The sequence below is a fragment of the Rana temporaria genome, chromosome 6, assembly GCF_905171775.1.
Source record: "Rana temporaria chromosome 6, aRanTem1.1, whole genome shotgun sequence".
In the NCBI taxonomy this organism is placed as follows: domain Eukaryota; kingdom Metazoa; phylum Chordata; class Amphibia; order Anura; family Ranidae; genus Rana; species Rana temporaria.
Genome location: NC_053494.1, coordinates 198,198,817 through 198,226,612, shown reverse-complemented (window position 1 = coordinate 198,226,612; position 27,796 = coordinate 198,198,817). Strand labels below are relative to the sequence as shown.

The following is a 27,796-nucleotide window of genomic DNA, read 5'->3' as shown; positions in this document are numbered from 1 at the left end:
TTTTAATATATGGATCTTTTTGCACTATATTGCATGGACATTTATCATGCATCTTGCATGTGTTTTGATCTACATTGAAGTAATAGCCCATTACAGGCAGGAACCTGAGGCCTCTTGGTTGTGAAGCAAAGTTACGTGTCCAGCAGATCCCAGCACTACCTTTTCAGGCACTGCCAACCCACCTGGCTGCAGCTGCCCCTTTCTCTAGCCCTCCAGTCTAACTTCTCCCAACAGTCCTCCAGACTGACTCCAGCCCACTCGGCTGACTATCAGGAGATCACACAGATGTGCTGATCTGCTCCTGCTGTCCTCTCTCCTTGCTCCCGTGCCTCCAGGAAGGGTTTCCTCCATGTGTTTTAGGGGAATCTTTGAGCACCCAAACCCCAGGCCCAACATCCTTCCCCCCCAGACTAGCACCCTCAAGGGCCACCGAAATCCTCCTCAGCACTCCATCTCCATCTTCCACCCAACTCCCTTTGCTGGCATGGCTCATATCTATTTATGAGGTAAGCTCTGCCCCCTTTTGGCCCAAAGCTAGAGATTGGCTGAGGCCTCATAAATATGCATGGCAGCCCCTCCTCCAGCTCTGGAAGTTTCTACAAACTTCCAGACCAGTGGGAAGTGCCAGAGAGAGCTGCCAGATGAGTCATCCAGCCCCTGAGTCACTGAACCCTGACCCAGATTCACAGCCTAAGCTTGGGCTAAAGTTTTCCTTCAGAAACAACCACACTAATGCCGCGTACACACGGTCGGAATTTCCGATATCAAATGTTCAATGTGAGCTTGTTGTCGGAAAATCCGACCGTGTGTAGGCTCTATCGGCCATTTGCTGTCGGAATTTCCGACAACAAATGTTTGAGAGCTGGTTCTCAATTTTTCAGACAACAACAGTTCTTGTCGGAAATTTCGATCGTCTGTAGCCAATTCTGACGCACAAAAATCCTACGCATCCTCGGAATCAATTAGACACATACTCGGAAGCATTAAACTTAATTTTCTCGGCTCGTCGTAGTGTTCTTGACATTCGGAATTTCCAACAACATTTGTGTGAACGTGTGTATGCAAGACAAGTTTGAGCCAAAATTCCGTCTGAAAGAAATCCACGGTTTTGTTGTCGGAATTTTCTGATCATGTGTACACGGCATAACACTACTTCTAGCACACACTAGAGGGTGCAACAGTAATAAAAAATAAAAAATAAAAATTACAGAAATTTAAAAATATATATTTGTAGGAGATTGCGGAACAGTAATGCCCCGTACACACGATCTGAAATTCCGACAAAAGTCCAATGTGAGCTTTGGAATGAAAATTCCGACCGTATGTATGCTCCACCAGACTTTTGCTGTAGGAATTTCAGCCAACAAAAGATTGAGAGCTGGTTCTCAAATTTTCAGATGGCAAAAATTCCTATCGTCTGTAGCAATTTCCGACGTGAAAAATTCTGACGTATGCTCGGAAACAATTCGACGCATGCTCGGAAGCATTGAACTTAATTTTCTCGGCTCGTCGTCGTGTTGTACGTCACCGCGTTCTTGACGGACAAAAGTTCAGAGAACTTTTGTGTGACTGTGTGTATGCAAGCCAAGCTTGAGCGGAATTCCGTCAGAAAAACCATCCAAGGTTTTTCCGAAGGAAAATCCGATCGTGTGTAGGCGGCATAAGTATTTTTTTTATTTGTAGCTGTGTCTATGTTCAGGGAACTTTCTTCAGTACAAAGATAAAAAAAAAAAAAAAAAAAAAAAATTAGAAGAGATTCTACCTATTCTCTTCTCTATCCTAAATAGAAGAGAAAAAAACGTTATTTTCACATTGACGCAATATTCCAATGCTGGCAGGAAGTTCCTCTAGTTCTTCGTCATTAGGATATATTGTATTCTTAGTAGTCAGGAGTCTTGTGTGGCATGTTCTCTGGGCACAGGCTGTATTTTTAAGTAACATTAATAGCGTGTAGAACTTGGTGTTAACAAAACATTGCTTTTAAACAGATGGGTATCCTGCTTTAACAGCCAAGAGCAGATGGTCTTATTAGGTTTTAATAGGAGAAAAAGTTTGAGAGGAGAAATGTTTGAAGAATGTATTTAATTTCCTGAATAAAACAAAATGCAATTATTGGGCAGCGGCTGAAAATAATGGTGCTTGCAGGGAATATACTTAACTTCTGTCTAGCAGGTGTACAGCTGTAGAAGATAAATACATCACTGCTGGATACTAGTGGCGGCTGGTGCTCCAAATTTTTTGGGGGGGCACAAACAAACGAAAAAATAAATAAAATAATAATTGCAGCCTCACTGTGCCCATCAAATGCAGCTACTGTGCCCATAAATTTTAGCCACTTTGTCCATCAAGCGCAGCCACTGTGTCCTTCAATTGTCGCCACTGTGCCATCAAATGCAGCCACTGTGCCCATCAATTGTCGCCACTGTGCCCATAAATTGTCACCACTGTGCCGTCAATTGTCGCCACTGTGCCATGCCATCAATTGTCACCACTGTGCCATCAACTGTGCCATCAATTGTCGCCACTGTGCTATCAATTTTCACCACTGTGCCATGCCATCAAACGCAGCCACTGTGCCATGCCTATCAAACGCAGCCGCTGTGCCATCAATTGTTGCCACTGTGCCATCAATTGTTGCAACTGTGCCATTCCATCAAACGCAGCCACTGTGCCATCAATTGTCACCACTGTGCCATCAATTGTTGCCACTGTGCCCATCAATTGTCGCCACTGTGTCGATCAATTGTTGCCACTGTGCCATACCATCAAACGCAGCCACTGTGCCCATCAATTGTCGCCACTGTGTCCATCAATTGTTGCCACTGTGCCATACCATCAAACGCAGCCACTGTGCCCATCAATTGTCGCCACTGTGTCCATCAATTGTCGCCACTGTGCCATACCATCAAACGCAGCCACTGTGCCCATCAATTGTTGCCACTGTGTCCATCAATTGTTGCCACTGTGCCATGCCATCAAACGCAGCCACTGTGCCATAAATTGTCGCCACTGCGCCCATGCCATCAATTGTCGCCACTGTGCCCATCAATTGCCGCCAGTTTGCCCCCTCAAAAACTGCCAGTGTGCCCTGTAAAATGCTGCCAGATTTCCCCCTCAAATACCACCAGATCCCCCCCCCCCCCCCCCGGCTCGGCACTCCACTGACCCTCGATGTCTTCTCTCGCCCTCGATGTCGCTCCAGCCAATCAGATTACCGGTAACCAGACCCAGTGAACCTGATTGGCTGAAACGCATGTCAGTGTTAACCAGGGAACGCACACCCTGTGCGTCCCCTGGTTAACTATTTGGAAGCCGATTACAGCACACAGGCTGTAATTGGGAAGCCTATCAGAGCCTCTGATAGACACTTTTAAAAGCCAACCAACTGCCGTTATTCAGATGGCCGGCGCTCACCAGGGGGCCGGCCATCTGAATAGTGGGCGGCAGCGGTGTTGGCGACAATACATAGATTCATGCAATGCATAAGTCTATGTATTGACGTCAGTGGCGGTGCAGGAGAGAGAGGGGGCGGCGCTCCTGCACCAACTATCAACGCACCGCCACTGCTGGATACACACTATCCAATTTTCTGTAGATTTTTTTCCTTCAGATTTACCAAAACCATATAATATGGGGTCAAACCTTAGGAGTTTCAATTTGTATGCAGTCAGGCAGGCCCTTGCACTACATGGTTTTGGTAAATCTGAATGGAATCTAACAACAAGAGTTGGATAGTGTGTATGGGGGTCTAATGGTTATACAGTGTGATGGAAATAAAAGAAATTAAAAAAGCTAATAACTGAGGGGGTTACCGTCATGAAAGGCCATATATATATATATATATATATATATATATATATATATATATATAATATATATATATATATATATATATATATATTCCATGTACAAAAAGACCCTGGGGTAGATTCAGAAAGCAATTACGCCTGCGTATCCATATCTGCGTATCCATATAGCCTGCGTATCTTAGGGTGCATTCTGACGCTGGCCGCTAGGTGGTGTTCCCGTAGTTGTCAGCGTATAGTATGCAAATTGCATACTTACGCTGATTCACAAACGTACTCGCGCCCGATGGTAGTTTATTACATCGTTTGCGTAAGTCAGTTTCGTCGTAAGGCTGCTCTTGCTATTAGGAGGCGCAGCCAATGTTAAGTATGAACATCGTTCCCGCGTCGCGATTTTCAAATTTTGCGTTGTTTGCGTAACTCGTTCGTGAATGGCGCTGGATGCCATTTACGTTCACGTCGAAAGCCAATGACGTCCTTGCGACGTCATTTACCGCAATGCACGTCGGAAAATTTTCCCGACAGAGCATGCGCAGTACGTTCGGCGCGGGAACGCGCCTAATTTAATTGATCCACGCCCCCTACGGGATCATTTAAATTACGCACGCTTACGCCGGCCCCTTTTACGAAACGCCGCCGCAAATTACAGAGCAAATGCTTCGTGAATGAAGCGTAGCTTCCGTAATTTACGGAGGCGTAGCGTAAAAACGATACGCTGCGCCGCCGTATCAGTGCGCGCCCCTACCTGAATCTGGGCCCCTGTTGTGAGTCTGTTTACCCCCAAGAGATGGCCAAAGTAAGGCTGCTGTTATTACAGCATCTGATGAAACTTCTAAACTATGACACGCTTCAGAATAAGGATGGAGGAAGATCTGTAATTTGGATCACCTGGAATATATTATTCCCTGACTCATTGTTTGATTTCATGCAATCTCCATAATAATGAAATACCTAAAAACGCCACTTGTATGTGATTGCAATGCCGCAGTTTAACTTGCCGCATATAGTCTTACTGAATTATTTTTCATGGAACATTTTCATGCTTTTTTATTAAATAACAATCTCTCTTTTTTCTTTTGACTGACGGTAACCTTGAAGCGTGCTGGAATATAGCAACACGGAATAATGGCTCGGTAACAAAAAAGCGCCGAGTTCATATCAATAAACATGGCACAAAACAGGGGACGGGCGATCACTATTAATATTGTTTTTTCCAAGAGAACCTACATAACCATCATTTTTGTTTCATGGGAGACTTAGAAAAGTGAATTTTATTTTTGTAAGACACATGCAAAAGCAGGATGTGTGGTTCTAACAGAATTTGATTATTTAACCCATAATTTAATTTGTATTCAGTAGAAAACATTGAATTCTAGCTAAATCCAAAAGCAAAAATGTAGATATATTGCAAGGTAAGAATATGTAGATATAGTGGCTGCATTTGTTTTCTTTTTTTTCTGGCTTTTATTTTTATTTTGAACTAGTGATTCGGTTAGTAACAAACTTTGCGTCCTTGGGTGAAAATGCTCTTTCAACAAACCAAACTGTACCTATGGTGGAGCAGCATTGTCACCCTAAAGCCTCTTAAGGCCCGTACACACGGTCAGACTTTTTGCCAACAAACTTCAAAATCAGCAAGTTTTCAAATTAGTCCGTGTGTACGCTCCATCGGACAAACTTTTTCAGGTTTCATCGAACAAAAAGTTGGGTCTGTAAACGGACAAACTTTTCGGCAACAAAAGTCTGATGGTGCCTAGTCCGACCGTGTGTACAGAAAGCCATCAGACTTTTGTACAAAGTGCAAATACGCATGCTCAGAACCAGTGTTAAAATCAACCAACAATAGCAGAAGTTAAAGCGGAGGTTCACCCTAAATTTTGACTTTGGCTCAAGTAAACCTACAGGCATAGACAATAACTAATCCGTTTTTTTTTTTTTAATCGCGATCCTTACCTGAGTACTGCAGCAGTTTCTCTCCTTTCCATCACTATTCCCCGCGGGAGTGGGCGTTCCTAATCACAGGCTGTGATTGACGTGCTTCCAATCGGCGCATACAGCGCATCACAAGTTGCCGAAAGAAGCCGAACGTCGGTGCGGCTCTATACGGCGCATGCGCACCGACATTCGGATTCTTTCGGCAAGTCGTGACGCGCTGTATGCGCCGATCGGAAGCACGTCAATCACAGCCTGTGATTAGGAACGCCCACTCCCGAGGGAAAGCCGGGGGTGAAAAGAGCCGTATAACGGTATGTACAAAAAAAACACTACAGCATACTGTGGGTTTCATAGGCCGGCTACATGTATTGTTAGAATTTTTTTTTAGGGTGAACCCCCGCTTTAACCAAAGGGTGGCGGTAAAGAGCAGAAAAGAGCAGAAAAAACACGTGATGTTGGGAAAGTTTTAGAAAAGCTTGTAGAAAAGTCCGAGCGTGTGTATGCTATGGGTGTGACCGGACAACTCCCTTCGGACAAAAATCCAAGGGAAAGTTTGTTTGATGTCCGACCGTGTGTACGAGGCTATACACACGATTGGACTTCCATCTAACTTTTCCGTGGATTTTTGGCCGAATGGGCGTTGGCCGTGAACTTGTTCTGCATACACACGGCAGAACTATTTCACCAACATTCACCAAATCACTTGTTTCTTCAGCTCTTTACCGCCACCCTTTGGGCAACTTCTGCTACTGTTGTCTTTAGCATTGGTTCTGAGCATGCGTGTTTGTACTTTAGTCCGATGGACTTGTGTACACACGATCCTATTAGCCGACGTAGGACATTTGTTGTCGGGAAGGTTGGGAGTATGCACAGCAAACATTTGTCCGTTGAAAAACCAACAACAATTGTCCGATGGAGCATACAGACGGACGGATTGTCCGATAAAACACATCCGTCGGACCCTTGTTGTCGAAAAGTGTTTATGGGCCATAAAACAGAAAGTGTGTCAGAACTACAGAATGTCTCGCCTTCTCCTCATTGTAAAGGGCTGTACACACAATCCAATTTCCCCTATCCGTCTTTCAGGACAGCCACAACTTGAGAGATAGGCTCCTCCTCTTCCTTAGGAAACACTGCCCAGCCTTTAAAATCTCTCCTCCCCCTGCTAGACCTCAGTTCTTAGTGTTTCCTCCGGTGGGGAGACACTGCTAAGGAACCAGGCAGAGCAGTCAGGGGACTGTGGCCATCATTATCTTTTCCTGTGGAGGAAGCAAGGGCTTCCTAAAGGAGATTGAGCGACTTACCGCCAAAGAACGCACCCCAACCAGGTCGAGCGCGACAGACGGTTCTGTGGGGGGGTCCCTATCGTGTCCACAGGACCGCGGCGGGGGAATTCAGCTCCGGGCGGCCGCATATTATTTTTTTCCTTTTGAAAAATGAGGGCCGAGTGGACGGGCGACGTCATTTCCGGTGCGCCTTGGAAAGGATTCCCTATGACCCGCGACTTCCGGTTCCGGGTCGCGGCGCTGATAGGAGACCCACGCGTCCTGCTGGAGGTGTCGGATACTCGTTGGGACGAGTTAGACACAGCACAACCACCCCGCTATGTCGGTAACCTCTCCGGAACGGGACCCGACTAGGGACGCTACCTCCAGCCAGTCCAAGGTAAGGGTTCCTGGGGAGGGTTCCCAAAAACTTTTAGACTATGTCTTTTTTCCCTTCCTCTATTTTTTCCCTTGGTGGTTGGGGGAGAGGAGGGAAAGACAGCAGGGCACCTAGCAGTAGTGTCTGTCTAGTGCTTCCCAGAGGGTTGTAACCATGTTGTTATTTAAAAAAAAAAAAAAAAAAAAAAAACTTTTTTTATAAAATGTTGTTTGCAGATCTCTGCTCTTTTAATGTGGGTCCCTATGTCTTCTATTTTTTCAGAAGAGCCTAGAAAAGAGCCAAGAAAAAACAGGAAAGACACATAGTTCTAGGAAAAAGTGTGCTTCCTGTAGGGATTCCCTTCCTGATTCTTGGGCAAAAGTTTTATGCAGAGATTGCATAAACTCTCTAGTTAGGGAAAGGGATGCAGAACAGGAGGATAGTCTAGCTGCTTCAGTTAAGGAACTAGCCTCTACCTTTTCCTCTTTCAAGACTTTGTTTGAAAGGGTGCAACCCCCCCTGGTACCCACACAGGTTACAGCCCACCCTGATGTTCAGGGTTCTGCACCTGCCTCTCCTGATCCTTCAGCGGAAGCAGTTGATTTTGCAGGCCCTTCTCAGGGGCAGCACTCCCTAATGGAGAACGTTGCTTTCGACTCACAGGCAGAGTCAGGTGAAGAAGACCAGGACAGTGAGTCCAAGAAGTCTTCCAGATACAAGCTATCTCTTGATGAGGTTGAGGAACTACTAGGGGCCATTTACACGACCCTAGGCATTCACACGGATGTTAAACCTCTTAGTCTCCATGACCAGATGTATAAAGGTCTAGGGGAACACAAGGGTAGGGTTTTCCCAGTGCACGATCTTCTGGTTGATACTGTTAAGAAGGAGTGGCAGGACCCTGAAAGAAAGCCTTTCTTTTCTCAATCCCTTAAGAGAAGGTTTCCCTTTGCGGAAGATTCCACGTCTGTTTGGAATAAAAACCCTAAATTAGATGCGGCCTTTTCACAAGTCTCTAAAAAGACTGATTTAGCATTTGAAGATATGGGCAACCTGACGGATGCTATGGATAAGAGAATGGACTCGTTGTTGAAAAAAGCATGGGAGTCCATAATGGGCAATTTAAAACCAGAATTAGCAGTTACAGTAGTGGCCCGTAATTTAGAACACTGGCTCTCAAAGATCCAGGAACATATTGAGGCAGATACGGACAAGGACACTATTTTGGCTTCCTTCCCCACAATTTTAAAAGGGGTAGCCTACATTGCGGATGCCTCAGCAGAATCCGTCCGCATGTCAGCCAGGTCAGCAGCCCTGGCTAATTCTGCCAGAAGAGCTCTCTGGCTCAAGACTTGGTCAGGAGACATTGCATCCAAGTCTAAGTTATGTGGGATTCCCTTTACAGGAGATCTCCTATTTGGTCCTGACCTGGAGTCAGTCTTAGACCGCACGGCGGATAAGAAAAAATCTTTTCCGTTTAAACGTAAAACTCCACAAAAAGGAAGAGGGTTTCGTCCCCAAAGACAAACAGGGGTCCCGAAGCCAGAGACTCAAAAAAGGATCTGGACACCTAGGGGTAGGGGAAGAGGAGCGATTTTTCGCCCACCTGACCAGCCCCCCAAAAAACAATGACTCCCAGATCAGAGTGGGGGGAAGGTTGGGGGCCTTCCTCCCACAATGGGAGTCTTTTTCCCCAAACAGGTACGTATTGGCGATAGTGAGAAAGGGGTATTCCCTAGAGTTCTCATGCCTTCCGCCACAGAGGTACCTGGTCACTCAGCTTCCCAAAGCCAAGGAAAAAGCAGAAGCTCTAGTGGGGGCCTTGAGGGATCTGGAGGTCCAAAATGTTGTTTGCAGAGTCCCAAAAAGAGAGGAGAAAAGAGGGTTTTACTCCCACGTTTTCGTGGTAAAGAAACCCTCTGGCAAGTACAGGTTAATCTTAAACCTGAAACCACTGAACAAGTCAGTAACATACAAAAGATTCCGTATGGAGTCAATATTCACGGTAAGGGCCCTCCTACCACAGAATTGCTTTATGGTCTCCCTGGACCTCAGGGACGCGTACCTGCACATACCTATTGCAGAGGGGTCTCAGGAGTTTCTACGGCTAGCGATAGACTTGGGAACTTCGGTGGTGCACCTACAGTTCCAGGCTTTGCCATTCGGTCTATCCTCCTCACCCCGCGTGTTCACAAAAGTCCTGGCGGAACCAATAGCTTTTCTGCGTCTTCAGGGAGTGGGTATAATAGCATACCTGGACGACCTGCTTCTTTTTGCAGCCTCTCCGGAACAAGTCTCCAGGGACCTGGAACTAACCAAAAGGACCCTTATGGGCCTAGGTTGGCTGTTAAACCTGGAAAAATCCAGTCTAATACCATCACAGCGCATTCCTTATTTAGGGTACACCCTGGACTCCACCCTCCTAAGGGTCTTCCTTCCATTAGAGAAGGCTCTAAAGTTAGAAAGGTCAGTATCTGCCCTCCAGGGCAGCCATCAGGTCTCAATCAGATTCCTGATGTCAACACTAGGACTGTTAACTTCCACTTTACCGGCAGTCCAGTGGGCAGGGATTCACTTTCGGGCCCTGCAGGCCTTTGTACTCAGAATCTGGGACCACAGCTCAGAACACCTAGACGTCCTGGTACAGGTCCCAAGTCAGGTAAAGAGATCCCTCTGGTGGTGGAGAAGGTTAACCAATCTGTCACAGGGTCGTCTATGGCATATCCGATCTCCATTGATTGTCACCACAGACGCCAGCGGCAGAGGTTGGGGAGCTCACCTAGGGGTACTTCCAGCACAGGGTGTTTGGGAAGTGGCAGAGCTGAAACATTCCTCCAATTGGAAGGAGCTGAGGGCGATCGGTTTAGCGCTCATCTTCTTCCAGGAGAGACTTCGAGGACACCACGTCCAGGTGAGGTCAGACAATGCGTCGGCCGTGGCCTATGTAAACAAGCAGGGTGGCACCAGATGTGTAGCCCTGTCGGCCATAACAACAAGAATTTTTCGCTGGGCCGAAACAAAGACCCTGTCCTTATCAGCAGTTTTTCTAAGGGGGATAGAAAACAGTACAGCGGATTTCCTCAGTCGAAGTCAACTGAGGGAAGACGAGTGGTCCCTCAATCAGGAGGTCTTCCATCTTTTGACCAAGAGATGGGGATCCCCGGAGATAGATCTCTTCGCATCCAGGGAGAACGCAAAAACACATTGGTTTTTCTCTCGGGGCAAGGGAGAGGGAGCAAGAGGGATAGATGCCCTATCCCAGAGCTGGCGATTCGAGATTTGTTACGCCTTCCCACCCCCAGCTCTTCTACCACTGGTCCTGAGAAAATTTCAGCTGGAGAACACCTCACTTATCCTGGTGGCACCCCACTGGCCCAAGAGGGCTTGGTTTTCGGTTCTCAAGCAACTGACCACAGAACCCCCCCTTTTTCTCCCTCTTCGAGAGGATCTCCTCTCGCAGGGTCCAGTTCTGTGCCCTCAGGTACACAGGTGGAACCTGGCGGCGTGGTTACTGAGGAGTCCTTGCTGAGGTCAAGAGGTTTTTCGGACAAACTGACTGCCACCCTTCTCAACAGTAGGAAGAAGGAGACACGTTCTATTTATAAAAAAATCTGGATTCGTTTTAATACTTGGTGCCAGGAATTTTCCTTTCCAGCACAAAGCCACAAGTCCGTTCTGGAATTTCTCCAGTGCGGAGCGGATAAAGGCTTGTCAGTGAGTACCCTTAAAGGCCAGGTCTCAGCACTCAGTGTGTTTCTAGAGAGCCCTCTAGCATCCAATCCCTGGGTCATCAGGTTCTTTAAGGCCTTGTCCAGACAGAAACCTTCCCAGGGACCTTCCTTCCCCAAGTGGGATCTATCACTAGTTTTACAGGTGCTAACAGGGGTACCCTTTGAACCCTTAGACAAGTGTTCCTTAAAGGATCTAACATTTAAAACAGTCTTTTTAGTTGCAGTGACTACTGCCAGGAGGGTCAGTGAATTGGAAGCCCTGTCCATTCGTCCTCCTTTTTGTGTAATTTTCCCGGATCGAGTTGTTTTTAAAACCGATCCGGCCTTCCTTCCGAAAGTGGCTTCCAAGTTCCATAGAAGCCAGGAGGTTGTGTTACCCTCATTTTGTTCCAATCCCTCTGGTGAAAGGGAATTTAAGTTTAGTACACTAGATGTTAGGAGATGTATCCTACAGTACTTGGAGCTGACTCGAGCCTTTAGGAAGTCAGACTCTCTGTTCGTTTTATTTTCTGGGACCAGAAAGGGACAGAAAGCGTCTCGGCGCACTATTGCTAGGTGGCTCAGACTAGTTATTGGGCAGGCTTACTCCTTGACTGATAGGGAAGTCCCTACAGGAATTAAGGCACACTCTACTCGGGCGGTGGCTACTTCTCAGGCTGAAAGGGCTGGAGCGACGCCGGATCAAATATGCAGAGCCGCAACTTGGTCCAGTTATGCCACTTTCATCAAACATTGCAGAGTAGACCTGGTGTCAGCAGGTGAACAAGCCTTTGGGAGAAAGGTCTTGCAAGCCGTGGTCCCACCCTAAATTGTAAGTACTCGATTATCCTCTCAAGTTGTGGCTGTCCTGAAAGACGGATAGGGGAAAATGGAGTTACACTTACCGGTAACGTCCTTTCCAGTAGTCTTTCAGGACAGCCCTAGTTACCCTCCCGAAAAGTAAGAAGAAAGGGTTTCTAATCCAGGAACATAGTATGATATTGATGTGTTAACTATGGATTACTAACATGTTCTTGTGTCTCCCCAGCGGACCGGAGTGCTCGTATAAAAACTGAGGTCTAGCAGGGGGAGGAGAGATTTTAAAGGCTGGGCAGTGTTTCCTAAGGAAGAGGAGGAGCCTATCTCTCAAGTTGTGGCTGTCCTGAAAGACTACTGGAAAGGACGTTACCGGTAAGTGTAACTCCATTTTTTTTGGCCATAATTGTCTGATGGACGCGTTGTGTCGGATAATCCGACCGTGTGTATGTTCCATGAGACCACAGGTGTCAAACACAAGGCCCGCGGGCCAAATCCGGCCCTCCAGGCCATTTCATGTGGCCCTCGCACCTCTCCTGCAGCTGCAGGAGAGCTCCAGCCTTCTTTTGGTCCTCCTCCAGACCCTTACTTTCTGCTTTCAAGCAATGCATGCAGCATCTTCCCAGCAGCAGCATAAGGAAAGGGGGTGCACTGTGATGTAAGGGAGAGTGGGGGACTCAACTTCTGATGGTGGGGTGGCTCTTGACATCTAATTTAAGAGGAGGGGGTGCACTGGACATCTAATCTTACAGATACAACCGGCCCTTTTGAGAACAATCATAATGCGGATGTGGCCCACAATGAAATTGAGTTTGACACCCCTGCATTAGACAATTGTTGGTTGAATTAACGACAACAAATGTTGGCTGTTCATGCTCACCAACTGTCTGGCAATAAATCTGTTACTTTAGTTTATCCGATCGTGTGTTCACAAATCTGTCCAACTAAAATCCAAAGTACAAACAAGCATGCTCAGAACCAATGTTAAGCATCAGACAACAATAACAGAAGTTGCCCAAAGGGTGGCAGTAAAGAGCTGAACCGTGTGTATGCAGAACAAGTTCACGGCCAACGTCCTTTGGACCAAAATCCACCGAAAAGTCTGCTGGAAGTCCAATCGTGTGTATGAGGCTTTAGACATAGCAAAAGGGTGTTTTTTACAGGTAAACTGGGCAGCCCCCTTTTGTTTATGGCCTGGATCTGCAGTTTCTTTTTACGATTTTTTTTTTTTGGATCATATTATTTTATGTTACTGATGAAAATGTCTTCATCTTGCAGGTCCATGGGGTCAATGCGTAGGTGAATGCGGACCAAGTGGGCTTCAGAGTCGGTCGGTTTGGTGTGTCCATGGGGACAGTTGGGTTACCCACATCTCAAACTGTAACCCAGAGGAGGAACCAGCAAGCCAACAGAACTGCTTTAAAATTTGCAGCTGGCACAGAGAACTCTACGAGTGGGAGACTACAGAATGGGACCAGTGCGTTCTTGTACCTTATCCGCACGCTGGGGTTAAATCGAGAACCTCGGAATGTGTCACAGCCCAACGTGGACTACAGCACAGACAAGTGAATTGTGTCCACAAGAACAATAGATCCATAACATCTGAAGAAATCTGCGAGTACTTTACTCCACGACCTACAGAAGAACAATCGTGTCTGGTACCATGCCCACAGGATTGTATTTTATCGGAATTCTCACCATGGTCTACGTGCAGTAAAAACTGTGGGAAACATCTTCAGCACAGGACTCGCTTTGTCATTTCTCCATCTTTGTATGGTGGCTCAGACTGCCCAAATCTCACAGAATGGAGGCCTTGTGCATTCTATGGGTTCTGCTCCTTTGGGGAAGAAGAACATGTGTACAGTCTTAAGGTTGGACCTTGGAGCGAGTGTAGGTTGCCTCATCTGAAGGAAATAAGTTTTAGTGGAAGGACCATGTTGGATTTTGGCTCAGATTCTGGTGAAAGAAGTACTTTTAAGCAGGAGAGCCATCTATCACAAGAAAGATTCGATAGATGGGATGCAGAGATTGGTTACCAAACGCGCCAAGTACAGTGTATGCGCAGTGACGGAAAGAGTGCTCTGCTAAGGTAAGAATAATGTTTCCATAGTTTGTATATAGAATGTCTGGTACCTGTCATTTATTAAAGTCTGGAGCACTTTAAGAACCTAAATTAACCACTTCAGCCCCGGACCATTTGGCTGCCAAAGGCCCGGGCCACTTTTTGCGATTTGGCTCTCTAACTGAAAATTGCGCGGTCAGGCGACGTGGCACCCAAACAAAATTGACGTTCTTTTTCCCCCCACAAATAGAGCTTTCTTTTGGTGGTTTTTGATCACCTCTGCGGTTTTTATTTTTGCGCTATAAACAAAAATAGAGTGCCAATTTTGAGAAAAAAGCAATATTTTGTACTTTTTGCTATAATAAATATCCCCAATTAAAAAAAAAAAGCGATTTTTTTTTCTCAGTTTAGGCCGATACGTATTTTTCTACATATTTTTGGTAAAACAAATTAACAATAAGCGTATATTGATTGGTTTGCGCAAAAGTTATAGCGTCTACAACATAGGGAATAGTTTTATGGCATTTTTATTATATTTTTTTTTACTAGTAATGGCAGCGATTTGCGATTTTTATCATGACTGCGACTTTATGGGGGACACATCGGACACTTTTGACACATTTTTGGAACCGTTGTCATTTATACAGCGATCAGTGCTATAAAAATGCACTGATTACTGTAAAAATTAGACTGACAGGGAAGGGGTTAACCACTAGGGGCGCTGAAGGGGTTAAGTGTGTCCTAGGGAGTGATTCTAACTGTTAGGGGGAGGAGCTACCAGTGACATTTCAGCGATCACCGTTCCCAATCACTAGGCAGAACAGGGGAATGCCTTGTTTACAAAGGAATCCCCCTGCTTTGCCTTTGCCGACCGCAATCGCAGGCCGCCTGGGAACATCCAGTTCCCGGGACCCGCGGGCGCACTCACGAGGCACGCATCGGTTGCGCGCGCCCACTGGGCGGCAAATTTAAAGGGACGTACAGGTACGCCCATTTGCCTGCCCAACATATATTGGCATGCGGCGGTCGGCGTGTGGTTAAATATCAATTTAGCATGCTCTTTGGCAAAAGGCAGACAGATCAATGATGATTACATGTGTTGTTATTGTTGGTAGGGATGTACAGCTAACATGTTTCAGGGAAATTAAAGTGTTTTCTTCATCAAAGCTGTTTCTCTGAAGCCTTTGTTCTTGCAGCAAGATAAAGTTATCTAAAACCTATTTTAAAATGTTAAATTAAAAGAAAATCAGTTTGTCTAGGTGAGCTTGTTAGGGTTCATGTTGACAGACATTCTAATCAATCAGTATTTTCCATTCATATGCATGCAGTTCCGATTGAATGGAAAAGGCTGTTTGACCTGCTTTGCCTGCAGTTCAAATGCCCCTTAATAGGACACAGTGCATCCAAAGAAGCAGGTCAAGTGCAGCCTCTGAACTTCCATATGTACTATTCAAGTAAAGTCAATAGGATTTTGCTGAGCTGCATTTGAGGTGCGTTCCAAACGCATGTCAAAAGCTGGAAAGCAACGTTCGTCAATATGTCCCCATAAAAAACATTCAGACCATAAATAAACATTAGTCTGTTACCAGCAGTGACGGGCAATTGTCTATTTATCCACCTAGGTCTCACCTTTAAGTAATCCACTTGGTCACTCCATATTGCATGGGGACACTTTTTTGTTACTTACATTTATGACCATTGGGTAGGGATGAGCCGAACACCCCCCCCCCCTCTGTTCGCTTCGCACCAGAACCTGCGAACAGACCAAAAGTTTGTGTGAACTTTAGAACCCAGTTAAAATCTAAAGTGCTAATTTTAAAGGCTAACCACTTACCCCCCGGAACATATTGCTGCCTAAAGACCAGAGCACTTTTTGCGATTCGGGACTGCGTCGCTTTAACAGACAATTGCGCGGTCGTGCGACGTGGCTCCCAAACAAAATTGGCGTCCTTTTTTTCCCACAAATAGAGCTTTCTTTTGGTGGTATTTGATCACCTCTGCGTTTTTTATTTTTTGCGCTATAAACAAAAATAGAGCGACAATTTTGAAAAAAATGAATATTTTTTACTTTTTGCTGTAATAAATATCCCCCAAAAATATATAAAAAAACATTTTTTTTTCCTCAGTTTAGGCCGATACGTATTCTTCTACATATTTTTCGTAAAAAAAATCGCAATAAGCGTTTATTGATTGGTTTGCGCAAAAGTTATAGCGTTTACAAAATAGGGGGTATTTTTATGGCATTTTTATTAATATTTTTTTTACTAGTAATGGCGGCGATCAGCGATTTTTTTTTCGGTATTGCGACATTATGGCGGACACTTCGGACATTTTTGACACATTTTTGGGACCATTGGCATTTTTATAGCGATCAGTGCTATAAAAATGCATTAGATTACTATAAAAATGCCACTGGCAGTGAAGGGGTTAACACTAGGGGGCGGGGAAGGGGTTAAGTATGCCTGGGTGTGTTCTTACTGTGGGGGGGGGGGTGGCCTCACTAGGGGAAACACTGATTTTCTGTTCATACATTGTATGAACAGAAAATCAGCATTTCCCCTGCTGACAGGAACGAGAGCTGTGTGTTTACACACACAGCTCCCGTTCCCCGCTCTGTACCGAGCGATCGCGTGTGCCCGGCGGCGATCGCGCCCGCCGGGCACACGCACGGGAGTCGGGGGCGAGCGGGGGACATGTATCAATGCAAAAAAAGTTTTAAAATTGTCAGTTTTTTCGGGAGCATTGATTTTAATAATTCTTAATGTGAAACAATAAAAGTGAAATATTCATACCTGGGGGGGGGGGGTGTATAGTATGCCTGTGAAGTAGCGCTTGTTTCCCGTGCTTAGAACTGTCTAATGAATTGTTGCTCCCGGCAATACAGAGAAAATTCATTCATAAAAATAAAAAAAATGTGTGGGGGTCCCCCCAAGTTCAATTAGCAATGTTGGAACGAAGACCGAGAGTTGATTACCACCACTGGAATTTTAATTTTTTTTATTTTTAACAAAGGACTTTCCCAACGGTGTGTTTTTTTTTACAATTATTTACACTTTGTTTGTGAAATGGTAGAGGTACAATGTACCCCATTACCAATTAACATGGGGGGCGGGATCTGGGGGTCCCCCTTGTTAAAGGGGTCTTCCAAAATTCCGATAAGCCCCCCCACCCGCAGACCCCCACAACCACCAGGCAAGGGTTGTAGGGATGAGGCCCTTGTCCCCATCAACATGGGGACATGGTGCTTTGAGGGGTCACAGACCCCCAACGCATCCTCCCAATGTTGAGGGCATGTGGCCTGGTATGGTTCAGAAGGGGGGGGCGCTCTCTCATCTCCCCCCTCTTTTCCCGTGACCTGCCAGGTTGCGTGCTTGGATAAAGGGTCTGGTGTGGATTTTTGGGGGGAACTCCATGCCATTTTTTTTTAAATTTGGGGTGGAGTTCCCCTTAAAATCCACACCAGACCTGGAGGGTCTGGAATGGATATTTGGGGGGAACCCCACATCATTTTTTTTTATTTGATGCGGGGCTCCCCTTAATATCCATACCAGACCTGAAGGGCCTGGTAATTGAATTTAGGGGGACCCCAATTTTTTTAAAAAAATTTTTATGAATTACTTTTCTCTGTATTGCCGGGAGCCGACAATTCATTATAGCCGCGAGTGATTCCTTCAGAAATGACACTTTGTACAGGGACAGTTCTAAGCACGGGAAACAAGCGCTACTTCACAGGCATACTATACACCCCCCCAGGTACGAAATTTAAAGGAATATTTCACTTTTATTGTTTCACTTAAAGCATTATTAAAATCACTGCTCCCGAAAAAAAAATTGTTTTTAAAACTTTTTTTTGCATTGATACATGTCCCCTGGGGCAGGACCCGGGTCCCCAAACACTTTTTTAGGACAATAACTTGCATATTAGCCTTTAAAATTAGCACTTTAGATTTCTCCCATAGACTTTTACAGGGTGTTCCGCGGCTTTTCGAAATTGCCGCAAACACTCCAAACTGTTCGCTGTTCGCCGAACTGGCTAACAGGCAATGTTCGAGTCGAACATGAGTTCGACTCGAACTCGAAGCTCATCCCTACCATTGGGTTTGGTATACATTTCGTATTTGATTTACTCTTCTATTCAGAGTTGTCAGGTTAAGGAGTTGCTAGCCAGATATTATAGGTAAGCAGGTAAATTTTTTTTTCTACCTAGCCCAATTTTAGTTATAAAGGGGCCCGATGTGCTGAGTCAACCACTGGCTTCAAATATGTCTAGAACAGTGGTCTCCAAACTATGGCCCAGAGGCTGAATGCGTCCCTTTACTTGCCTTTACCTGGCCCTTTGGGTACTATTCCATCCAATTCCAGAATTCCAGATTCCAGAAATGGGACATAATTTCTCCCAACAACACCAACGATGGTTCACTTTTCCTCCCACTGACACTAATAAGTACCAAGTCTTAGTAATTTCCCTTCAGCAATTTCCCTTTGGGATTTATAACGTTTTCTGAATCTGGAATCTGATGCAGCACAATTTCTCCCAATGACACCAACTATGGGCACTATTCCTCGCACTGACACTAATGATGGGGCACAATTCTTCAGAATGACACTACTGATGGGGCACTATTCCCCCTAATGACACCAACAACAATGGGGCACTATTCCCCCTAATGACACCAACAATGGGACACTATTTCTCCCACTGATACCGATGATGGGGCAATATTCCTCCAACTGACACCAACAATAAGGTACTATTCCTCCCACTGACACCAACAATAGGGCACTATTCCTCCGACTGATACTAATGACGGGGCACTATTCCTCCCTCTGACACCAGTTATGGGGCACTATTCCTTCTACTGACACCAATAATCTGGCACCATTCCTCCCACTGACACCAACAAATGGGACACTATTCCTCCCACTGACAGCAGTGACGGTGCACTATTCCTCTCACGGACACCATTGATGGGGCACTATTCCTTCTACTGACACCAATAATCTGGCACCATTCCTTCCCACTGACACCAAAAATTATGTACTTTGGCAAAATGACACCAACAGCGATGGGGCACTATTCCTCCCACTTGGGATTAATAAAGTATTCTGAATCTGGAATCTGAAGCAGCTCAAATTCCTTCCAATGACACCAACTATAGGCACTATTTCTCCCACTGTCACTAATGATGGGACACAATTCTTCAGAATGGCACTACTGATGGGGCACTATTCCTCCCACTGACACCAACAATGGGACACTATTCCTCCCACTGATACCAATGATGGGGTACTATTTCTCCCACTGACATCGGTGACGGGGCACTATTTCTCCCACTGACACCAGTGATGGGGCACTAGTCCTTCCCACTGACACCAAAAATTAGGCACTATTGCAAAATGACACCAACAGCGATGGGGCACTATTCCTCCCACTGACACTTGATAGGGCACACTTCTTCCGAATGACACTAACGATGGGGCACTATTCCTCCTAATGACACCAACAATGATGGGGCACAGTTCCTCCTATCCCTTTAAACTAAGCTTTTCACAACTGAAAAAAGCACATCAAAAACTGATCGGTGTGCAAGGGCCACAGAAGAACTTTCACCAGAAGTAAAAAATAGTTGTTAAATACCCCAAGGGATCCAGTGCACATAGCACTTGTCCCCATTAAAATCTTTCTGTATTTTTAATTTTATTTCTATCCTTGAGACCGTTCTCATCGGATGGACTGATCGTGTGTACGAGGCTTAAGTCCCGTAGGTTATTTATTCCCTATGTGGTGTGAAGAGACTTTGCCCCCAATCCCCTCTAGTTTACTCAGAGATGACTACAGTGGTAGCTGGTGGATTGTATTCCAGATGACGGCAGCTGGAGAGCTGCGCCATTGTTCATAAAAACACAAGCCAATAGCAACACAAGCTGGCAGCTATTACACTATTCTCTTGCGGACGCTTCCTATCTTGTACGGAAGGTTCCCTCTCAGACAGTTATAACAGGAAGAAGTGATCCCAGTAGAAGATTTCCCCTCTCTTCCTGTCATGGTAGCAGCTTGAAATATTGGATTTTCCCTCACTTTCATTCCCAGCAACGTTGGTAATCAGGCTATTTAGAGAGAATAAATCTCCCTAACAGGGATGAGCTTCGCTGTGATTGGCCAAGCATGCGGGTCATAGTGCATGCTTGGTCAATCATCAGCCAGCGATGCCGCAGTGAATTATGGTCTGTAAAAATGTAACTCGAATTTGGCGCGAACGACCCGTTTTGTTCGTATTTCCACGAACGATCGAACATACGTTGTTCGAGTCGAACATGAGTTCAACTCGAACAACGTATGTTCGATCGTTCGTGGAAATACGAACAAAACGGGTCGTTCGCGCCAAATTCGAGTTACATTTTTACAGACCATAATTCACTGCGGCATCGCTGGCTGATGATTGACCAAGCATGCACTATGACCCGCATGCTTGGCCAATCACAGCTTGCAAAAAACGGAGAACCATAATTGGCCAAAGCCAGGGTGGATTTGGGCAATTATGGCTCAGGGGGTTTAGTACACGCCCCACACTATAAAAGGCCGCCTGCAGGTCTGCCTTGTGTAGTGTGTTGCGGTGTTTAAGAGAGGACAGAGAGAGACAGAGAGAGTGTCATTTTGTGCAGGTAGATAGAGCAGGCAGGCAGGCTAGTCAGTTAATGTTACAGTGTGTAGAGGATATATATACATCCCAGGTGTTGTACATATATTTATACACTGTATAGTTTAGCTAGATCAGTTCTTCCTAATTTACTGGCAGGCAGGTGATTGGGCTAGCTGCAGTATTCTTACGTGGTTTATTGCCTGTGTCCTCTGTAGTTTGCACCTAAAGCTACTTGGTGTGTACTGGCCATGTGCTCTGTAGTTTGCACCTAAAGCTACTTGGTGTGTACTGGCCGTGTGCTCTGAAGTTTGCACCTAAAGATTCAGGAGCAGTGATTTTAATGATGTTTAAATAATAAAAAAAAAAAATAATGAAAAATTTCTTTAAATATTGTACCTGCTGGGTGTCTATAGTATGCCTGTGAAAATGTCTTTGAGAACCCGGGTCTTGCCCGAGGGAACATGTATCAATGGAAAAAACGTTTTTAAAATGGTCGTTTTTTCAGGAGTCCTGAAAAAAACAACAGTTTTTAAAACTTTTTTTCCATTGATACATGTTCCCTCGGGCAAGACCCGGGTTCTCAAAGACGTTTTCACAGGCATACTATAGACACCCAGCAGGTGCAATATTTAAAGCAATTTTTTCATTTTTTTTTATTTTTTATTTAAGCATCACAATCACTGCTCCTGAAAAAATGTCAGTTTTTAAAACTTTTTTTCCATTGATACATGTTCCCTGGGGCAAGACCCGGGTTCTCAAAGACGTTTTACAACAATAACTTATATAAGGCTTTAAAATGAGCACTTTTGAATTTGAACGTTCGAGTCCCATAGACGTCAATGGGGTTCTAAATGTTCGCGCGAACGATCGGTCCGTTCGAAGGTTCTGCTGCGAACCGAGGGGGGGGGGGTGTTCGTCTCATCCCTACTCCCTAACAAGGACAGCAATAAAAACCTGACAGTGGTTCTAACCCCTCACCACTTCAAAACAAAAACAAAAGTTTAGCTTTTAGTTATACTGTTATGCCCTGTACACATGATCAGTTCGTCTGATGAAAACAAACTGATGGATTTTTTCATCAGATATCCGATAAAGCTGACTTTCATCAGTCTTGCCTACACACCATCGGTTAAAAATCAGATCGTGTCCAAAGCGGTGACGTAAAACACAACGACGTGCAGGGAAAAATGAAGTTCAATACTTCCGAGCATGCGTCGACTTGATTCCCCACAGTTGATCGTTTTTTTAACCATATGAAAATTTTAAAACAGGTTCTATTTTTTTCCACCAATGGGAAAAAAACTGATGGGGCCCACACACGATCGGTTCGTCCGATGAAAACGGCCCATCAGACTAGCCGATCGTGTGTACAGGGCTTTAGTGTACTTTTGTAAGATTTTTTAAATTGTGCTAATTGTGAAATGTTTTAAATGCAGTAATCTGAAATAATTATTATGTTAGTGATTAGCAAATACACCAGCTGACACTTGGTAAGATTCTGAAATCTTGTATCACTTAATAATGATTACATAAGCAATTACATGAGCAATTTGTGAATGTCATACAATATAATCTCAAGTTTGAAAAGTTTGTGAATTTTCAAAATGTATCTGATTTTGACTTTTCTTCCCATTAATTCTCTGTATTTCTAAATTATAATCCCCATTAGGATTTTCTGACTGATTGCAATAAATCACAGTAGATCTACACATTGTGATTTGATTTTATTATTACAGTATCTGCACCCAGGACAATTTGCCCCTACATTACCAATCTTGTATTATGCCAAAAGACTGCGAAGTGTCAGAATGGGGTGACTGGACTTCCTGTTCTAAGACGTGTCAGCTGGGAGGAACCGCGCTTGGACTTCGCAGTAGAAGGAGGATTGTTAAACGTATGGCCATTGGAGAGGGCAAGCCATGTCCAGAGCTCGAAGAGACGGAGGCTTGTAATATCGGACGCCAGTCACCATGTCTTGGGTAGGTGACCATTCATGTTTAGGGCTTTACCATTTATAACATCATAAAGGCTTTGGGCATTTGACCAGCAATTAATCTCTTTCTAACCTACACGTGACCTGCTTTCAGCTGGGTTTCATTCTTGTAGAGTTGTATGGGAATGCAAAACCCAACTGAAGTGAAGACAAAGCCCATTGATTTAGATTCCTCTATAATTAAAGGGGTTTTCCATTGTGTGTGTGTTTTGGTCTAATCCAAAGGCAGGCAACCTTGGCATTCCAGCTGTGGGGAAAGTGCAAATCCCATCATGCTTCTGTTTATGGGAGTCATGCCTGTGGTTGTAAAAGTCTTGCAATGTCCCACCACTTCTATGAGTGTCTGGTTAAAGCTTTTAGGAGGAGTTTTCATTCTCCTCTGACTGTCCTATAAGGCCACATGACTCCTGACCCTCTGTCTGGACAGTGCTGATTGGCCCTGTGCTGATCACATACACTCTCCCAAGAAAAAAAAAACTCTCTAGCAATACACACCAAACTGAGCATGTGCAGAGTACCCCCAAGGCTCTGTGTTATCAGAAGATGGATTGGGGACAGTGCAAGAAGGGTAGGATCAGCAAAGACAGGAGCAAACAGCCTTTTTACACAATGCAGAGGATTAACCCCTTGGGTTCCACAGTGAGTAAAACAAACATGATTTACTGCATATACAGACTGATGTTACTGTTAACATTTTCTTTCATAAAAATGTAAAGTCTAAATTCATATTTTTTCTCTAAATTCCAGCTTACCTATGTACCAGTATACCATTAACTACTTACCAACACGCCATTCAGACAAATGACAGCGGGCGTGGTGCTTCATTGTTCTGGGTCGACGTCATATGACCATGCCCCAGTCTCACCACGCTTCAATCACGTGCGCCTAGCGTCACTGGGACACGGCGTGACCCCGATCTTTATAAAAAGCCAATGACGCTGCACTTTACTCATGTCCAATCACAGCTGATCACATGTAAATAAGGAAATGCCAGTTATCGGTTCTCCTCGCCTCACACTGATAGCGTGTGAGAAGAGGAGAGCCGATCAGTGGCATTTCCTCACAATGGAGATCTATACAGATAATCAGGGTACTGATCATCAGTGCAGCCCCAACAGTGCCAATCAGTGACACCAATCTGTGCCCATCAGTGATGCATGTCAGTGCTGCCTTTCAGTGCCCATCAGTGCCTGCTCATCAGTGCCATCTATTAGTATCCATAAGTGCCGTATATCAGTGCAGAGGCGCATTGCGGGCGGTATTACCGCCGTGTCCCATTGTTTTCAATGGGAAGGAGCGATATACACACCGCTCCTCTCACCGCTCCAAAGATGCTGCTTGCAGGAGATTTTTTTCTCTCCCGCCAGCGCATCGCCTCAGTGTGAAAGCCCTCACATTGAGAATGCTGGGGCAGGAGTATTTCAGGCATTATTTATGCGCTATTTTTAGTGCTAAAACGCCTGAAATACGCCTCAGTGTGAAAGGGGCCTTAGTGAAGGTCTTTTTTCATTTATTTTTAGCAAAAAAAAAAAAGTAAAACCCAGTGGTGATTAAATACCACCAAAAGAAAGCTCTATATGTGTAAATAAATGATACAAATCAGATTTAGGTACAGCGTTTCATGACCGTGCAATTGTCATTCAAACAGTGACAGCGCTGAAAGTTGATAATTGGCCTGGGCAGGAAGGGGGTAAAAGTGCTCAGTATTGAAGCATTTAAAGGCAGAAGTCAGAAAGTGGGTAGGAATAAAAAAATAGGTGGTGTATTAATAAGGGAGGTTTGATTCACAGAAGTAAAACATGTCCTATTCTGTGATGCAGTAAGGCAGTGCATGATGGGATATACATTTTCCTGGAAGGAAAGTGATGGGCTCAGATGGCTTTTTTTTAAAAATTTGAACCAAGAGGTGAAGATTGAAGGCTGCCGTGGACAGGGCCGCCATCAGGGGGGTACAGGCATTACACCTGTAAGGGGCCCGATGGTCCCCAGGGGCCCGGCCGGCCCCCCTCCCGTTTTTTTCCTTTTTTTTTTTTTTGCATCACACCTGTAAGGGGCGATGGTCCCCAGGCCCCCCCGCGCTTATCATCTCACGTCAGGAGAGAGGAGAGAAGAGATTACACTTATTTTTTTTCATCAGCACCCCCCCCCCCCCCCCTCGGTTATCTGCTCCAGGGGGGCCTGCTTAAAGCTGTGCAAGGGGCCCCAAAATTTGTGATGGCTGCCCTGGCCAGGGACTAGGTGAGTGAGAGATGAGCATATTGGGATGGCGAGGACAGAAAAGACATTATAGAAGGCTTCTATTTATTATTAGAAGTGCTTGAAAAGGTGAACTTAACCTTTAAAGTAATTGTGAGTTGTCAAACACATTTTCCTAGTTTACAAATAATGTCAATGGCTGCAATCATTTCCATTCTCTAAGATAGTAATACACAGTATGTCTCAGGAGACTAATGTACCATAAGTGCCTGATAATGCATTTTATTTGCTCCATTAACCACAGCAAACATTGTTTCTGTTCCCCAAGGATGTGTTTATTGAAAGGTTAAGAGAGAGAATGAAGCAATTGTACTTATTGATTACAGATGAAAACTTGTTGTGTGAGACGTTGAACAAACAGTTCGGCCTCAGCGCATGACGGGCCAATGTGCGACGCCGTCCGCCTTATTCAATAAGGAATGCTAATTCTTAAGCGTTGCTTCTGAAGTGCAATGAACCCCCCCCCCCCAGCAATTAGCATCCATCATGGATTGCTATGACTGCGGCAACATAAATTCTGATCGGCTTCAGTTAAGAATCAACGGTCATATTGAATAAGTTCTTATACAGAAAGGAAATGCCTGAGCGCTTTGCGCTTGTTATATACGAGAGATACTATAGCAGTGAATAAACATCCACAATAAGAAGTGGTTTATGACTTCACAATGCTTTGTCTGCCCCTATCAGAGCCTACCCCCTATGAACTTTACTTAAAGCAGAACTATAGCCTTGCATTGGAACATTGTTGGCAGGCAGACTTTTATTGTAGAAGGCAACTCTTCTGTAATATAAGCACCTCTTCTGCTTGCCAGCCAAGGTTTCTTCTGAGGCCCCGTACACACGTCCGAGGAACTCGATGGGCAAAACTCATCGTTTTGCTCGTCGAGTTCTGTGTGAAGCCGCCGAGGATCTCGGCAAGCCAACTTTCCTCATTGAACAGTGAGGAAATAGAGAACATGTTCTCTATTTGGCTCGACGAGGAACTCGTCGGCTTCCTCGGCCGAAAGTGTACACACGGCCGGGTTTCTCGGCAGAATTCAGTTCCGATCAAGTTTCTGGCTGAATTCTGCCGAGAAACTCGTGTGTACGGGGCCTCAGGGTATACTGAGCCATGCATGTGTCGATTTTTGGCCTACTTTGTTGCTGGGATAAATAACACGTGTGCGGGGATTACATCTTCCTGGGCTGACCAATCAAGATGGCCAAAGATGGTGAGCCTGAAGCCTCGTACACACGACCGAGTTTCTCTGCAAAAACCAGCAAGAAACTTGCTGGGATTTTTTTTTTGCAGAGGAAACCGGTCGTGTGTACATTTTTCGACAAGGAAACTGTCGAGGATCCCGTCGAGCCAAAAAGAGAGCATGTCTTCTTTTTCCTCGACGGGAATGGAGAAACTTGCCTTGTCGAGTTCCTCGACAGCCTAACATGGAACTCGACGAGGAAAACGATGTGTTTCGCCCGTCGAGTTCCTTGGTCGTGTGTACGAGGCTTGAAAGAAGACAGGGCGAATATGTCAGAAGAAGCAAGCGGTCTCACAGATATCACATTGCTTAAGGGTACTGTGACAGACTCACCTGGGACAGAGGCTTTTGGAGAGGACTGACTGCTAGCCTCTTGCCTTGCGATTATGGGCCGTGGCATTTGGGGGGACGGTGCTCTTTGTGAGTTGTATGCCTGGGGACCCTTGAGGTGGTGTTACTTTGGATACAGGTCCATGTTCCCCCAAGACACACAGACTCTGGGAACCCTGTATACAGTATGTCATATTAGAAATAGTGACTGATTCATAATGTTGGGACACATACTGTTAGAATATGCCGATGTCAACTCCAGCCACCTGTCTGTCTGTTGTCTGTTATAATGTAAATGAGTCTAGGATAACTTCTAAGTGTCTTTCACCCACTGTTGCTTGTGCTAATTAACCCTGCAATTATATGAAGGAGTTCTGTGTTAATACAGTATGTATGATAATGTGTATTGTAGTTAGGGAGTCACATCGGCTACTGTAAGGGATTAGTTAATTAGCTCATGTTAATTTATGTTTCTGTGTATTGCTAGAGTAATATGAGCAGGATATAGGAACCTCCTCTTTTACTGTATATAATACTTGTATGCTGGTTCTAATAAACTGTCTGATGATTTACCCTACACTGAGCTATGACTAGTGAATGGGAAAGCTAAAAGGTCTTGGATTGTGTCGTACTGGACAGAGGACAGACTCATCTTGAGTACAGGGGTCCGTCACAGGTACAAAATTATAGGGGACTCTAGAAAAAAAAATTGTTATTGGCTATACTGGTCTTTTTGTGTCTCCAGCCTACAACTGTCCTAATACATGTCTCCGGGTCTCCAAAACTGTAGCATGTTTACAGTCTCCATTCATCTCCTGCAGTATGTGTGCAGCCTCTGACCATCTCCTGTTGCATGTATGCAGTCTCTGATGAGTTTGTGTAACTTTACTATCAGTGAATATTATATGTGGCTCTTTGATGATATTAGGGACACTTGAGGCCTCTTTATCAAGAAAGTTGACCACCATTGGTCATACAATTAGGGTTTACATCTACTTTAATGACCCGCTATTGACTCCTGTTGCATGTACGCAGTCTCTGCCTTCTGTAGATTTACATTCAGTAAATATTATATGTGGTCCTTTGGAGTATATTTACTAATGTACTTTTTTTTTTACCTAAAGTCAGTCAATTGCGGTCCATTATAATAGATGTATGTAGCACCCTCTAGCTAGAGTTCTAGGTGTAAATAGGTTTAGTTGTTAGTGTAGGAAAATTTCAGCTTGGCTGAGGGTCTGGCTTGGGTTGTAAATCTGGGTCAGGGTTTAGTGACTCAGGGGCTGGATGACTCATCCTGACAGCTGTTCTAGTGCCTCCCCCTGTTTTCTATCAAAAAGGTTGGAGGTGAATTTATCTGCTGTT

At 45.0% G+C, this 27,796-nt stretch overlaps 1 protein-coding gene across 1 annotated transcript in view; it reads left to right on the top strand.

The window, feature by feature from the left end:
- The window catches only part of THSD7B (thrombospondin type 1 domain containing 7B), a 714,750-nt gene that overhangs the window by 223,490 nt on the left and 463,464 nt on the right, over nt 1-27,796 (top strand). Inside the window, 2 exon segments of the mRNA XM_040358054.1 lie at nt 13,190-14,000; nt 22,351-22,593. Of these exon segments, the coding sequence (XP_040213988.1) occupies nt 13,190-14,000; nt 22,351-22,593 (1,054 nt within the window).